This window comes from Cuculus canorus, chromosome 36, assembly GCF_017976375.1.
Source record: "Cuculus canorus isolate bCucCan1 chromosome 36, bCucCan1.pri, whole genome shotgun sequence".
Taxonomy (NCBI): Eukaryota; Metazoa; Chordata; class Aves; order Cuculiformes; family Cuculidae; genus Cuculus; species Cuculus canorus.
The window spans coordinates 994,845-1,011,414 of record NC_071436.1 but is presented as its reverse complement, the minus strand read 5'-3'; the positions used below and the strand labels follow the sequence as shown (position 1 = coordinate 1,011,414).

General features: G+C 58.7%; 1 protein-coding gene across 4 annotated transcripts; it reads right to left on the bottom strand.

Moving 5' to 3' along the window:
- Window positions 1–4,241: 4,241 nt before the first annotated feature.
- ATP1B2 (ATPase Na+/K+ transporting subunit beta 2) lies at window positions 4,242–15,350 on the bottom strand. 4 transcript variants are annotated; one of them, XM_054052805.1, is made up of 9 exons: window positions 15,101–15,350; window positions 12,558–12,686; window positions 11,590–11,694; window positions 10,600–10,805; window positions 9,007–9,063; window positions 7,991–8,014; window positions 6,316–6,333; window positions 5,363–5,461; window positions 4,242–4,473 (listed from the first exon to the last, which is right to left on the bottom strand). In XM_054052805.1, the coding sequence occupies exons 1-9, from the start codon at window positions 15,210–15,212 to the stop codon at window positions 4,309–4,311; spliced, it is 915 nt and encodes a 304-aa protein (XP_053908780.1). In that variant the 5' UTR covers window positions 15,213–15,350; the 3' UTR covers window positions 4,242–4,308. The 4 variants fall into 4 exon arrangements, with proteins under 4 accessions (XP_053908780.1, XP_053908781.1, XP_053908782.1 ...); XM_054052806.1 differs by lacking the exon at window positions 7,991–8,014; XM_054052807.1 differs by lacking the exons at window positions 6,316–6,333; window positions 7,991–8,014 and having other exon boundaries at window positions 4,245–4,473.
- Between the last annotated feature and the right edge of the window lie 1,220 nt (window positions 15,351–16,570).

Below are 16,570 nucleotides of genomic sequence, written 5' to 3'. Positions count from 1 at the left end.
GAGGTTTAGGGGGGGACACAGGAGTTTGGGGGGGACACAGGGGTTTGGGGGGACCCAGAGGTTTAGGGGGACACACCGGGGTTTGAGGGGACCCAGAGGTTTGGGGGGTACTCAGGGGTTTGGGGGGGACCCAGAGGATTTGGGGGGGGACTCAGAGGTTTAGGGGGGGACACAGGGGTTTGGGGGGGACCCAGAGGTTTAGGGGGAACACAGGGGTTTGGGGGGGACCCAGAGGTTGAGGGGTGTCCCCCCCCAAAGACTCCCCCTCCCCCTAAAAGGCACCGGGGGGGGGGGGGAGGGGCACCATCTGTCTGAGATTAAAGGGGAGCTCAGGGGGGATTTGCCCCTCCCCCCCCGCAATGTGGGTCACGGGGGGGCGGGGCCTCGGCGGGGGGTAATTAAGGGACTTCATTAACGGGAGTGTTAATTTGGGGGAGTGCCTGGGGGCTTCATTAAGGGGAGGTGTTAATTGGGGGGGGCTGTGGGGGTGTTAATGGGGGGCTGTCTATAGAGGGTTAATCCATGGTTAATTAGTGGTTAATTAATTGAAGGTTGATTAATTAAAGGTGAGTTAATCGGAAGGTGTTAATTGGGGGTGCTAATTAGGAGGGTTATTAGGGAGCTAATTGGGATTCCCGGGTGTTCACCAGGATTTGCTAATTAGGGGCTGTTAATTAGGGGGACCCTTTGCTGATTAATTGGTGTTTATCGGGGGGCTATAAACGGGGGGAGTGTTAATTGAGGACATTAATTAGCGGGGGGGGTCCGTTCAGGGCAGTTAATTGGGGTTCGTAGGCTGTTAATTAAGGTTTGGGGGGAATCGTTAATAGGGGCTATTAATTAGGAGCTGTTAATTAAGGGAGGGGTCCATTAGGGGGCTATAAATTTGGGTTATTAATTAATGAGGGTCTATCCGGCACTAATTTGGGACTGCTAATTAAAGGGCTCTATTAGGAGCTGTTAATTGGGAGCTGTTAAGTAGTGCGGTCTATTAAGGCTGTTAATTGAGACTTAATGAGTAATTAGGGGCTCACCTTTAGGGGCTGTTAATTGGCGGATTGTTAATTAGGGGGCATTTAAGGGGGGAGGTCTGTGGAGGAGCGTAATGGGGGTTAATTAGTAGGTGTTCATTAGGGGGTCATTAATGGGGGGGCTGTTAATTAGGGGGCTGATAATTGGGGGGCTCTTAATTGGCAGCCATTTTAATAAGGGTATGTTAATTAGGGGCACTTAATTGGGGGTGATTAGGGAAGGGGATTGGGGGATGTTAATTGGGGGGTCTTTAATTAGAGGCTATTAATTGGGGAGGCCTTAATCGGTCTCTGTCTCTGGCGGCCATCTTGTATTGGATCAATATAGCCAATGGCGGCCATCTTGTATTGGATCTCTATAGCCAATGGCGGCCATCTTGTATTGGATCCCTACAGCCAATGGCGGCCATCTTGTATTGGATCTCTATAGCCAATGGCGGCCATCTTGTATTGGATCTCTATAGCCAATGGCGGCCATCTTGTATTGGATCTCTATAGCCAATGGCGGCCATCTTGTATTGGATCTCTATAGCCAATGGCGGCCATCTTGTATTGGATCTCTATAGCCAATGGCGGCCATCTTGTATTGGATCTCTATAGCCAATGGCGGCCATCTTGTATTGGATCCCTACAGCCAATGGCGGCCATCTTGTATTGGATCTCTACAGCCAATGGCGGCCATCTTGTATTGGATCTCTATAGCCAATGGCGGCCATCTTGTATTGGATCCCTACAGCCAATGGCGGCCATCTTGTATTGGATCCCTACAGCCAATGGCGGCCATCTTGTATTGGACCTCTAGAGCCAATGGCGGCCATCTTGTATTGGATCTCTAGAGCCAATGGCGGCCATCTTGTATTGGATCTCTAGAGCCAATGGTGGCCATCTTGTATTGGATCTCTATAGCCAATGGCGGCCATCTTGTATTGGATCTCTAGAGCCAATGTCGGCCATCTTGTATTGGATCTCTATAGCCAATGGCGGCCATCTTGTATTGGACCTCTATAGCCAATGGCGGCCATCTTGTATTGGACCTCTATAGCCAATGGCGGCCATCTTGTATTGCATCTCTATAGCCAATGGTGGCCATCTTGTATTGGACCTCTATAGCCAATGGCGGCCATCTTGTATTGGACCTCTATAGCCAATGGCGGCCATCTTGTATTGGATCAATATAGCCAATGGCGGCCATCTTGTATTGGATCTCTATAGCCAATGGCGGCCATCTTGTATTGGATCCCTACAGCCAATGGTGGCCATCTTGTATTGGATCCCTACAGCCAATGGCGGCCATCTTGTATTGGACCTCTAGAGCCAATGGCGGCCATCTTGTATTGGATCTCTAGAGCCAATGGCGGCCATCTTGTATTGGATCTCTATAGCCAATGGTGGCCATCTTGTATTGGATCTCTATAGCCAATGGCGGCCATCTTGTATTGGATCTCTATAGCCAATGGCGGCCATCTTGTATTGGACCTCTATAGCCAATGGCGGCCATCTTGTATTGGACCTCTATAGCCAATGGCGGCCATCTTGTATTGGATCTCTAGAGCCAATGGCGGCCATCTTGTATTGCATCTCTATAGCCAATGGTGGCCATCTTGTATTGGACCTCTATAGCCAATGGTGGCCATCTTGTATTGGACCTCTATAGCCAATGGCGGCCATCTTGTATTGGATCTCTAGAGCCAATGGCGGCCATCTTGTATTGGATCTCTAGAGCCAATGGTGGCCATCTTGTATTGGACCTCTATAGCCAATGGCGGCCATCTTGTATTGGACCTCTAGAGCCAACGGCGGCCATCTTGTATTGGATCTCTATAGCCAACGGCGGCCATCTTGTATTGGATCTCTAGAGCCAACGGCGGCCATCTTGTATTGGATCTCTAGAGCCAATGGCGGCCATCTTGTATTGGATCTCTAGAGCCAATGGCGGCCATCTTGTATTGGATCTCTAGAGCCAATGGCGGCCATCTTGTATTGGATCTCTAGAGCCAATGGCGGCCATCTTGTATTGGACCTCTAGAGCCAATGGCGGCCATCTTGTATTGGACCTCTAGAGCCAATGGCGGCCATCTTGTATTGGACCTCTAGAGCCAATGGCGGCCATCTTGTATTGGATCTCTACAGCCAATGGCGGCCATCTTGTATTGGATCTCTATAGCCAATGGTGGCCATCTTGTATTGGATCTCTATAGCCAATGGCGGCCATCTTGTATTGGACCTCTATAGCCAATGGCGGCCATCTTGTATTGGATCTCTAGAGCCAATGGCGGCCATCTTGTATTGGATCTCTAGAGCCAATGGCGGCCATCTTGTATTGGATCTCTATAGCCAATGGCGGCCATCTTGTATTGGATCTCTAGAGCCAATGGCGGCCATCTTGTATTGGATCTCTATAGCCAATGGCGGCCATCTTGTATTGGATCTCTAGAGCCAATGGCGGCCATCTTGTATTGGATCTCTATAGCCAATGGCGGCCATCTTGTATTGGATCTCTATAGCCAATGGCGGCCATCTTGTATTGGATCTCTACAGCCAATGGCGGCCATCTTGTATTGGACCTCTAGAGCCAATGGCGGCCATCTTGTATTGGATCTCTACAGCCAATGGCGGCCATCTTGTATTGGATCTCTATAGCCAATGGCGGCCATCTTGTATTGGATCTCTATAGCCAATGGCGGCCATCTTGATGCCAACCAGCACTCAACAACAGCCATCTTGGCAGCCATCTTGCTCCTTAACCACACAACTGCTGGCCGCCATCTTGGCAGCCATCTTGCTCTTTAACCACACAACTACTGGTAGCCATCTTGGCAGCCATCTTGCTCCTTAGCCACAGAACCAATGGCAGCCATCTTGGCAGCCATCTTGCTCCTTAACCACACAGCCAATGGCAGCCATCTTGGCAGCCATCTTGCTCCTTAGCCACACAACCACTGGCAGCCATCTTGGCCGCCTCCTCTATCACTCAAAACACCCCCAAAACACCTAAACCTCCCCCCCCAGCACCAAACCGAGCCCCAGATTGGCAAAAACCACAACAAAACGGGCAAATTCGGGGGAAGAGGAGAGGGAGGGGCGGAGCGGGGCCGGGGCCCTATGGCAGCGTTTAATTTATAGATCATATAAAAAATATCTATGTACATTTATTATTCTTATATTAGGAGCATCTCGGGGGGGGGGGGATTAGACCCGGCCGGAGGGGTGAAGGTGGCAAAAGGGGGGGTCGGGGGGGGACGTGGGGGCTACGGGAGGGGCGCGAGGGGGGACAGACTCAGTCGCGGTTGATGCGGAGGCGGAAGGCGACGCGTCCGGCGAACTTGTCGCGCTCGTCGTCGGTGCGGAGGCCGTCGGCGTTGAGGCGACACTCGACGTGGTGCTCCACGTTGGCCGTTGCGTTGGCGAACTGCACGGCCACCACCGGCTGCGTGTAGTTCACCTGGAAACGGGGGGGACACACACATATCGACACCAACCTCACCCCAACAATGGGGGACCCCCATGGCACCTCCCCTCCCAGGGCACCCAGGAAGATGGGGACCCCCCCCCCCCTTTGCCAAGGGGACCCAGGGACCCCCCTACCTCTTCCAAGGGGACCCCGGAATCTGGGGAGTCCCCCTCTTCCATAGGGGATCCAGGGATTTGGGGGGACCCCCCAACTTCCAAGGGGACCCAGGGACCCCCCCCCACACCCCTTCCAAGGGAGTACCAGGGATTTGGGGACCCCCCCCTTTCATAGAGACACAGGAATTTGGGGGGACCCACCCTTGCCGAGGGGACCCAGGGATTTTGGGGGACCCCCAACCTCCAAGGGGACCCAGGGACCCCCCCCCCCACCCCTTCCAAGGAGGTACCAGGGATTTGGGGACCCCCCCCTTTCATAGAGACACAGGAATTTGGGGGGACCCACCCTTGCCGAGGGGACCCAGGGATTTTGGGGGACCCTCAACCTCCAAGAGGACCCAGGGACCCCCCCACCCCTTCCAATGGGACCCAGGAATCTGGGGACCCCCCCCTTGCCGAGGGGAACCAGGGATTTGGGGGGACCCCCCCAACCTCCAGGACACCCCCCATCCCTTCCAATGAGACCCAGGAATCTGGGGACCCCCTCCCCCCCAAAAGAGGGTGACTTAACGACCCCCATAGAGACCCCCCCCACCCTCCATGGGGGACCCCATGACCCTCCCCCCAACTTCCCCCCCTCCAAATGAACCCAGGCCCGCAGAGACCCCATCTTGGGGGACCCCACCCCCCTCAAACCCCTCCCAAGGAATGCAGAACCCCCCCCAAAAGGGGGGGACCCCCCCAAAGCCGCGGGGGGGGCTCACATGGACTCTTTTGCCGTAATAGGGGAAATACATGAGGTCGATGGTGCCGTTGGGGGGGAAGAGCTGGAGGGGCCCCAGGAGAGCGGCGTCCTCCTCCCTCTGGGGGGGCACAAAAAAGGGGGGGGGGTGTCCCCTAAGTGCCCTGGGGGGGAGTGACCCCCATATACCCCCCCCAATCCCCCTTTTCCCCGAGGAACCCCCTGAAATACCCCCTCAAAGATACACCCCCCCCCTTCAAAGAAACCTCCATGGGACCCCCCTTAAATACCCCCCCCCAAAAGACCACCTGGGGGACCCCCTTAAATAACCCCCCCCAAAAGACCACCTGGGGGACCCCCCTTAAATACCCCCCCCAAAAGACCACCTGGGGGACCCCCCCTTAAATAACCCCCCCAAAAGACCACCTGGGGGACCCCCCTTAAATACCCCCCCCAAAAGACCACCTGGGGGACCCCCCTTAAATAACCCCCCCAAAAGACCACCTGGGGGGGACCCCCATAAATAACCCCCCCCAAAAGACCACCTGGGGGACCCCCCCTTAAATAACCCCCCCAAAAGACCACCTGGGGGACCCCCCAAAATGCCCCCCCCTTAAAAACAACCCTGGGACCCCCCCTAAATGCCTTCCCTCAAAAAAACACCCTGAGACCCCCCCAAAATGCCCCCCCAACCCTTAATACCCCCCAAAATGCCCCCCCAACCCTTAATACCCCCTCAAATGCCCCCTCCAACACTTAATACCCCCTCAAATGCCCCCTCCAACACTCAATACCCCCCAAATCCCCCCTCCTGCCCCCCAACCCCTTTAAATACCCCCCCAGGACCCCCCTCTCTTCTTTAATGCCCCCCTCCCCCGTCACAGACACCCCCCAATCTGCCCCAGGGACCCAACCCCCCCCCCCCATCCACCCCAGTTTGGCCCAGTTTGGCCCAGTCCGGCCCAGTCCCCTTACAGTGGCGGCTGTTTGTCCCTGCGCCCGCGGCCGGAGAGAGAGAGAACGTCAACGGGACGGTGGGGACAGTGGGGGTGTGGGATGGGGACATTGGGGACAGCAGAGATGTGGGATGGGGACATTGGGGACAGAAGGGACACGGGATGGGGACATTGGGGACAGCAGAGATACAGGATGGGGACATCAAGGACATTGGGGACAGCAGAGATGTGGGATGGGGACATTGGGGACAGAAGGGACACAGGATGGGGACATTAGGGACAGAAGGGACAGGGACATGGGAGACATTGGGGACAGCAGAGATACAGGATGGGGACATTGGGGACATCATTGGGGACAGCAGAGATACACGATGGGGACATTGGGGACAGGAGGGACACAGGATGGGGACATTGGGGACAGCAGAGATACAGGATGGGGACATCGAGGACATTGGGGACAGCAGAGATGTGGCACAGGGACATTGGGGACATCATTGGGGACAGCAGAGATGTGGGATGGGGACATTTGGGACAGAAGGGACACAGGATGGGGACATTGGGGACAGCAGAGATGTGGGATGGGGACATTGGGGACATTGGGGACAGCAGAGATGTGGGATGGGGACATTGGGGACATTGGGGACAGCAGAGATGTGGCACAGGGACATTGGGGACATCATTTGGGACAGCAGAGATACACGATGGGGACATTGGGGACAGGAGGGACACAGGATGGGGACATTGGGGACAGCAGAGATGTGGGATGGGGACATTGGGGACACAGGACGGACATTGGGGACATTGGGGACGTGGGATGGGGACATTGGGGACAGAAGGGACACAGGATGGGGACAGCAGAGATACAGGATGGGGACATCGAGGACATTTGAGACAGCAGAGATGTGGCACAGGGACATTGGGGACACAGGACAGGGACATTGGGGACATTGGGGACAGCAGAGATACAGGACAGGGACATTGGGAGACACAGTTGTGTTTTGGGGTGAACCGAGCAGAATTGGGGGCACTCAGCAGGATTTCGGGGTGAATGGGACCGATTTTGGGGTGAATCGAGCAGGAGTTGGGGTGAAATCGGCACTTTTGGGGGGAGTCCAGCGGGATTTTAGGGTGAAACGAGCAGATTTGGGGGTGAAAAGAGCAGATTTGGGGGACATTCTGCAGGATTTTGGGGTGAATCTGACCTATTTTGGGGTAACTAAGCAGGATTTGGGGTGAAAAGAGCAGATTTTGGGGTGAATCTGACCTATTTTGGGGTAAGTAAGCAGGATTTTGGGGTGAAATGAGCCCTTTTTCAGGCACTGCAAAGGATTTTGGGGTGAAATGAGGACATCTGGGGGCACCCTGCATGATTTTGGGGTGAAATAAGCACATTTTGGGGGCGCCCAGCGGGATTTTGGGGTGAAATAAGCAGATTTGGGGGCGCCCAGCGGGATTTTGGGGTGAAATAAGCACATTCGGGGGCGCCCAGCGGGATTTTGGGGTGAAATAAGCAGATTTTGGGGCGCCCAGCGGGATTTTGGGGTGAATCTAACCTATTTTGGGGTGACTCGAGCAGGAGTTGGGGTGAACCGAGCAGAGTTTTGGGGTGAAACTAGCAGGTGGTTTTGGTGCCCGGTGGGATTTTGGGGTGAATTCCGCAGGTTTTGGGGCGCTACGGGAGGGCTCCCCCTTACCAGGTCACCCTTCACCCGGGGCCGCTGGGGAGAGACGAGAGAGAGAGAGGGGACATTGGGGACATTGGGGGACACTGGGGGGACGGGGGGACACTGGGGGGTGACAGGGGGGACACTGGGGGGACGGGGGGACACTGGGGGGTGACAGGGGGGACACTGGGGGGACGGGGGGACACTGGGGGGTGACAGGGGGGACACTGGGGGGACGGGGGGACATCGGGGGGTGACAACGGGGACACTGGGGGGGACAGGGGGACATCGGGAGACACTGGGGGGGACACTGGGGGAGACAGGGGGACATCGGGGGACACTGGGGGGGACGGGGGGGACATTGGGGGGACAGGGGGGGACATCAGGGGACACTGGGGGGACACTGATGGGATGGGGACCGTGGAGGACATTGGGGGTGACACTGGGGGTAACAGGAGGACACTGGGGGATATTGGGGGGCACTTGGGACACTGGGGGTGACAGGGGGACATCGGGGGACACTGGGGAGGACGGGGGGGACACTGGGGAGGACAGGGGGGACACTGGGGGTGAAAGGGGACATCGGGGGACACTGGGGGGACATTGGGGGGCACTTGGGACACTGGAGGTGACGGGGGGGCAGATGGGGACATCGGGGGACACTGGGGGTGACACTGGGGGACACTGAAGGTGATGGGGGATACTGGGGGACACTGGGGGTGACACGGGGTGGGACAGGGAAACATGGGGACAGGGGGATACTGGGGGGGACAGGGGAGGACAGGGACACTTGGGGACACTGGGGGACAGGGGGTGACATGGTGGGACCCTGAGGGGACACTGGGGGGGGGACACTGGGGGGGACAGGGGGTGACACGGTGGGACCCTGAGGGGACAGAGGGGGACACTGGGGGGGGACACTGGGGGGGACAGGGGAGGACAGGGACACTTGGGGACATTGGGGGACAGGGGGTGACACGGTGGGACCCTGAGGGGACAGAGGGGGACACTGGGGGGGACCCTGGGGTTGGGGACACGAGTGTCACCTTGGCGGCACAGATAATGTTGATGCTCTTGTTCCTACCCGGGAAGAAGTTGATGACCTGCGGGAGGCAAAGGGTTAACGCGGCCGCCCAGTATGGCCCAGTACGGCCCAGTATGGCCCAGTATGGCCCAGTGCAATGCACGGCACAGCACTAAGCGATGCCCTGGGGGCTCCCAGTGCCTCCCAGTATGACACAGTGCCTCCCAGTATGACACAGTGCAGCTCAGCACATGGCAAAGCACCATCCCAGTGCCTCCCAGTGCCTCCCAGTGCCATTCAACGCATTGCCAATCCCACAGAGCACCATCCCAGTGCCTCCCAGTGCCTCCCAGTGTCTCCCAGTCTCTCCCAGTGCCATTCAACGCATTGCAAACCCCACAGAGCCCCATCCCAGTGCCTCCCAATGGCTCCCAGTCCTTCCCAGTGCCTCCCAGTCCTTCCCAGTGCCATTCAATGCATTGCAAACCCCACAGAGCCCCATCCCAGTGCCTCCCAATGGCTCCCAGTCCTTCCCAGTGCCTCCCAGTGCCACCCAGTCCTTCCCAGTGCCATTCAATGCATTGCCGACCCCCACAGACCACCATCCCAGTGCCTCCCAGTCCTTCCCAGTGCCTCCCAGTGCCACCCAGTTCTTCTCAGTGCCATTCAATGCACTGCCAACCCCCACAGAGCCCCATCCCAGTGCCTCCCAGTCCTTCCCAGTGCCATTCAAAGCACTGCCAACCCCCACAGAGCCCCATCCCAGTGCCTCCCAGTGCCTCCCAGTGCCATTCAATGCACTGCCAACCCCCACAGAGCCCCATCCCAGTGCCTCCCAGTCCTTCCCAGTGCCATTCAAAGCACTGCCAACCCCCACAGAGCCCCATCCCAGTCCTTCCCAGTGCCTCCCAGTGCCATTCAACGCACCGCCAACCCCCACAGAGCCCCATCCCAGTGCCTCCCAGTGCTCCCAGTGCCATTCAACGCACTGCCAACCCCCACAGAGCCCCATCCCAGTGCCTCCCAGTGCCTCCCAGTGCCATTCAACGCATTGCCGACCCCCCCAGAGCCCCATCCCAGTGGCTCCCAGTGGCTCCCAGTGGCTCCCAGTGCCATTCAACACATTGCCAATCCCACAGAGCCCCATCCCAGTGCCTCCCAATGGCTCCCAGTGCCATTCAATGCATTGCCAACCCCCACAGAGCCCCATCCCAGTGCCTCCCAGTCCTTCCCAGTGCCATTCAACGCACTGCCAACCCCCCCAGAGCCCCATCCCAGTGCCTCCCAGTGCCATTCAACGCACTGCCAACCCCCACAGAGCCCCATCCCAGTGCTCCCAGTGCCTCCCAGCGCCATTCAACGCACTGCCGACCCCCACAGAGCCCCATCCCAGTGCCTCCCAGTGCCTCCCAGTGCCATTCAAAGCACTGCCAACCCCCCCAGAGCCCCATCCCAGTGCCTCCCAGTGCCTCCCAGTGCCATTCAACGCATTGCCGACCCCCCCAGAGCCCCATCCCAGTGCTCCCAGTGCCTCCCAGTGCCATTCAACGCACTGCCAAGCCGCACAGAGCCCCACCCCAGCGGCTCCCAGTGGCTCCCAGTGCTCCCAGCTCACCCGGTTGACCTTGATGAGGACGCAGGGCTGCCCGGCGCCGTAGCCGTAGTCGTCGTCGGGCGCCGTTCCGGCGCAGGGCCCGAGGACGGAGCGGTTGAAGCGACAGGCGCGTTTCGGGTAGTTGGGGACGCTGTCGTCGGGCTGCTCGTTGTAGCGCCCGGGGACGCAGGCGGCGTTGCGGGCGGACTGGACGCTGTCGTTGTACGCTGCGCCCAGCACCCGCTCGCACCGGCTCCGCACCAGTGCTCCCAGTGCCCACCAGTGCCGCCCAGCAGGGATTAACGCCCTCCCGGGGCCACTCCGTAGGGATTTGGGCCCTCCCAGTAGGGATTTGAGGCCTCCCAGTAGGGATTAGGGCCCTCCCAGTAGGGATCTGGGCCCTCCCAGTAGGGATTTGAGGCCTCCCAGTAGGGATTTGGGCCCACCCAGTAGGGATTTGGGCCCTCCCAGTAGGGATTAGGGCCCTCCCAGTAGGGATTTGAGGCCTCCCAGCAGGGATTTGAGGCCTCCCAGTATGGATTTGGGCCCTCCCAGTGCCTCCCAGTATGGATTTGGCCCCTCCCAGTGCCTCCCAGTATGGATTTGGGCTCTCCCAGTATCTTTTAGTATGGATTTAGGCACTCCCAGTATACATTAAGGCCCTCTCAGTATGGATTTGGGCCCTCCCAGTGCCTCCCAGTATGGATTTAGGCACTTCCACTATACATTAGGGTCCTCCCAGTATGGATTAGGGCATTCCCAGTATACATTAGGGTCCTCCCAGTATGGATTAGGGCATTCCCAGTATACATTAGGGTCCTCCCAGTATGCATTAGCACCTTCCCAGTGCCTCCCAGCATGGATTAGGGCCCTCCCATTGCCTTCTAGTATGGATTTAGGCACTCCCAGTATGGATTTGGGCCCTCCCAGTATAGATTAGAGCCCTTCCAGTATGGGTTAGGGCCCTCCCAGTGCCTCCCAGTCCATCCCAGTGCCTCCCAGTGCACTCACGCTCGAGGAACTGGTGCAGGGCGTGCACGTAGTGGCGCCACGTTTGGCTCTGGCTGACGTTGAAGGTGACGTCGAGTCCCTCCGTGCGCGGGCGGATCATCATCCCTGCGCACGAGGGCACGGCTCGCACGAGGGCCTCGCACCAGGACCCGCCTCTCGCACGAGGGCTTTGCACGAGTATCCGCCTCTCACACAAAGGCTTTGCACGAGGATCTGCCTCTCGCAAGAGGATCTACATCTTGTACGAGGGCTTTGCACGAGGATCTGCCTCTCGCACAAAGATGTCCCTCTCGCACAAGGACAGCAACGCCTCACACAACAGCCTTGCACGAGAATGGTCCTCGCACGAGGACCCGCCTCACACAACCCACCTCTTGCACAAGGACGCACGTCGCACGAGCCATGAACGCCGCTTGCACGAGGGGTACTTGATACACCCCCCCACAACCCTCAGCCCCCCACCTGAGGCCCCTCGTGCAAGGAAGCCCTGGTTCAAATCCTTGTGCAAGGGATTCCTGGTTCAAATCCTTGTGCAAACCCGCGTGCAAGGGATTACTGGTTCAAATCCTCGTGCAAACCCTTGTGCAAACTCACCTGGTTCAAATCCTTGTGCAAACCCTTGTGCAAACCCACCTGGTTCAAATCCTCGTGCAATGGACCCTGGTTTGAACCCTCGTGCAAATCTTTGTGCAAATGACCCCCGATTCAAATACTCGTGCAAACACTTGTGCAAACGACCCCCAGTTCAAATCCTCGTGCAAAGGACCTGTGGCTCAAACCCTCGTGCAAACCCTCGTGCGAGAGCCCCCTCGTGCTCTCCAGGGGGTGTGCTGAGGCCTCTCCCACCCCCCCAACCCCCCCCAGTGTGTCCTATCCCCCACCCCGAATCCCTCCTGCGAGGCCCCCCCTCCCCCCCGTGGTGCAACGGAGGCCCTCGTGCAAACCCTCGTGCAAAGGCTGGTGCGCACCGGGCGTGGCGAGGCGGTCCTGGTACTTGGGGACGTGGGGGTCGACGCTTTGCAGCATCACCCACATGGTGAGAGCGAAGAGCCCCGCCAGGAACCCGTAGAACACCAGGTAGAAGAGCAGGATCAGGCCTGGGGGGGCAAAAACGGGGGGCAAATAACCCCAAAACTGCCCCTCGGGGGGGGGAAATACCCCTGAGGACAAAGAACTGCCCCCAAAGCCTCTGCTGTGCCGTGAAACACCCCCAAAGTGCACATAAATCCCCATAGAGATACATATAGAAGGGCAGAATCGGGCCCAGGGGGGCAAAAGAGGGGGTAAATAGCACAAAAATTGCCCCCCCGGGGGGTAAAAACAACCCTGGGGGTAAAGATCTGCCCCCAAATCCTCCATTGTGGGGTGAAACACCCCCAAAGTGCACATAAATCCCCAAATAAATCAGTTTAGAAGGGCAGAATGAGGCCTTGGGGGTAAAATAGGGGGTAAAAACTGCCCCAAACCCCCTAAATGCCCCCCAAAATGCCCCAAATCTCCTAAATGCCCCCCAAAACTGCTCCAAACCCCCTAAATGCCCCCCAAAACAGCCCCAAATCCCCTAAATGCCCCCAAACCCACTCCAATGGTATCAAATACCCCTCAAAACTGCCCCAAACCCCATAAATACCCCCAAAAGTGCCCCAAACCCCGTAAATACCCCTCAAAAGTGCCCCAAACCCCCTAAATGTCCCCCAAACTCACCCCAATGATATCAAATGCCCCCCAAAACTGCCCCAAACCCCATAAACGCCCCCCAAAATGCCCCAAATCCCTAAATGCCCCCAAACCCACCCAAATGACAGCAAATGTCCCCCAAAACTGCCCCAGAGCCTCCAAGACCCCCCAAAAGTGCCTCGGTGACACCAAATACCCCTTCCCAGATCCACCAACCCCCCCCAGACCCCCCAAATTCTCCCCCTACCCTCCAAACCCCCCTCCTGACCCCCCAAATTCTCCCCCTGCCCCCCAAATCTCCCTCCAGACCCCCCAAAATCCACCTCCCAGACCCCCAAATCTCCCTCCAGACCCCCCAAATCCTCCTCCCAACCGCCCCAAAGCCCCCAGAACCCCTAAAGTCTCCCACTGAGCCCCAAAACCCTCTCTAGACCCCCCCCAAACCCACTACCAGACCCCCCGGACCCCCAAATTCTCCCCCTGCCCCCCCCCAGACCCCCTGAAACCCACCTCTCAACCCCCCCAAACCCCTCAGACGCCCCAAATTCTCCCTCTGATCCCCCAAATTCCCCCCAGCTCCCCCCAAACCACCTCCAGACCCCCCCAAATTCTCCCCCGAACCCCCTCGAATCTCCCTTAGGCTCCACCAAACCCACCTCCAGCCCCCCCCGAATCCCCCTCTCGACCCCCCCAGGATCCCCATCTGCAGTTTGGGGGGGTCTCTGGGCACAGGGGGGGTGTCCATCTGGTCACCCCCCCCTCTTCGGGGGGGGTCCCGTCGCTCCCATCCCCCAATCCCGACCATGACCTACTTTTCCAGCCACAGCGCGACAGATGGGGGGGTGGGGGGGGGATAAAACCCACCTCTTGCCCCCCCAAAACTCAGCTATGGGACCCCCAAAACTACCCCCCCCATTGCAGTTTCGTTTGGGGGGGGCTGTAGACCCATTGTCACTTGCACCCCAAAAAGGGGGGGGCTCTACGCACCGTACAAGGGGCCCTATAGGAATGTGTCCCCCCCCTTCAAAGCAGTCTTAAAAGTGGGGGGGGTCCCTAACTTCAACTCAATTGGGGGGTCCCCCTTGGCAAGGGCCCCCCCAAGTTGCGCATGGGGGAGGTCTCAGTGATTTCCCTTTGAGGGGGAGTCTGAGACACCCCCCCCCAATTACACCCATCTAGGGGGGTCCCTGATGCACCCCCCAACACTGCACCCATATTGGGGGGGGGCAATGCACCCCCCTGCATTGCATCCATGTTGGGGGGGGGGGGGGGGCACCTGTTGCACCTCTATGGGGGGGTCCCTATAAACCGCCCTCTTGCTGCACCCACCCTGGGGGGTCCCTATAACCCCACACACACCCCTAAAGGGGGGGGCCCTATGCAACCCCCCTCAATTCCATCTATAGGGGGACCCCCCACTTCACCCTTTGGCATCCATACAGGGGTCCCTATAGGAGCCCCCACCCCTCAAATCGCCCCCATGGGGGGGTCCTCATTCACCCCCACCCCCCCTCATTGCACCCATAGGGAGGGGTCCCTACGCAGCCCCCCCCCCCCCCCAACCCCATAGAGGGGGTCCCTATGCAACTTCTCCCCTTTGCCCCTAAGGGGGGGTCCCAATCCCCCCCCACCATTGCACCCACATAGGGGGGACCCCCAGTTTCACCCTTTTGGCTCTCCCCCCCCCCCCCCCCCATAGATGGGTGCTCTGACAGCTCCCCCAGCATCCCAGTTTAGGGGGGGCGGGGGTTGATGTCCCCCCTCGCCGCGCCCCAGGGGTGCTCCCCCGTTCTCTTACCCCCACCCCCAGGGGAGGGGGTGCTCCCAGTCTTACCCCAACTGGTCCCAGTCCTGCCCAAGAACTGGCGGCTCCGCGGGTCCCACAGAAACGCCCGCCATTCAGCCAACACCTGCCCGCAGCTCCGCTTCTCCTTGTCTCGAGCCATGTCAGGAGGGGGTTCCGCCGCGATCCCCCTCACTCCGCTGCTGTTCGAACCCGGTGTCACTCCCGGAGTCGCTTCGCTTTAACGGTTCGCTTTAATGCTTCGCTTTACGCTCCGCCCGCGCCGGGACTCGAACCCGCGACTCCCGCTGCCCCCGCCGCGTCGCCTTTTAAAGCCTCTGAGGCCCCGCCCCCTCCGAGATGACCACGCCCACTAAGCCTCCAGGCCACGCCCCCGCACCAATAAAACGCGTAGATTGCGTCTTTATTTGCATAAAGGGGCGGGGCCACCCGCGGCGGTTCCCACCGGACCCCATTGAGAGGCTGAGGGAGCGGGAGGGGGGCGGGGCTTAAAGGGGCACTGGGAGCACTGGGGGAGGGATTTGGGAGCCTTGGGGGTAACTGGGAGTACTGGGATGGCATTGGGGAGTGTTACTGGGGGCACTGGGAAGGGTTGCAGGAGTCACTGTGGGTAACCGAGAGCTTGTGGGGTAACTGGGAGCACTGGAGAGGATGACAGGGGCACTGGGGGATACTGGGATGGCACTGGGGAGGGTCACAGAGGCACTGGGGGATACTGGGAGCACTGGAGGGGGATTGGGAGCCTTGAGGGTAACTGGGAGCTTGTGGGATGTTACTGGGAAGGGTTACTGAGAGCACTGGGGGTAACTGGGAGCACTGGGATGGCACTGGAGGGGTTACTGGGGGAACTGGGGAGGGTTACTGGGGGATACTGGGAGCCTTGGGGGTAACTGGGAGCAGTGGGATGTAACTGGAGGGGGTACTGGGAGCACTAGGGAGAAGCACTGGGGGGGGGGAGGTTGCTGGGGGCACTGGGGGATACTGGGAACACTGGAGAGGGATTGGGAGCCTTGGGGGTAACTGGGAATTTGTGGAGTAACTGGGAGCACTGGGATATTACTGTGGATGCGTTACTGGGAGCACTGAGGGGGTTACTGGGAGATAACTGGGAGCCCTTGATGGGAGGTTACTGGGAGCCTTGGGGATAACTGGAAGCCCTCGAGGGGCTGTACTGGGAACACCAGAGGGTTACTGGGAGACACAACTGGGAGCCCTGAAGGGTAACTGGTAGCAACTGGGAGGCTACTGGGAGGCTACTGGGAGTGGTTGCTGGAAGCACTAAGAGGTTACTGGGAGGTGACTGGGAGTTCTGAAGGGTAACTGGGAGCAACTTGAGGGTTACTGGGAGGCTACAAGGAGCACTGGTGGGGGTTACTGGGAGATGACTGGGGAGTGGGAACTGGGAATACTGGGGAGTCACCTGGAGCCAGTTACTGGGAGCACTGGGGATGAGAACTGGGAATACTGGGGAGTCACCCGGGGTCGGTTACTGGGAGCACT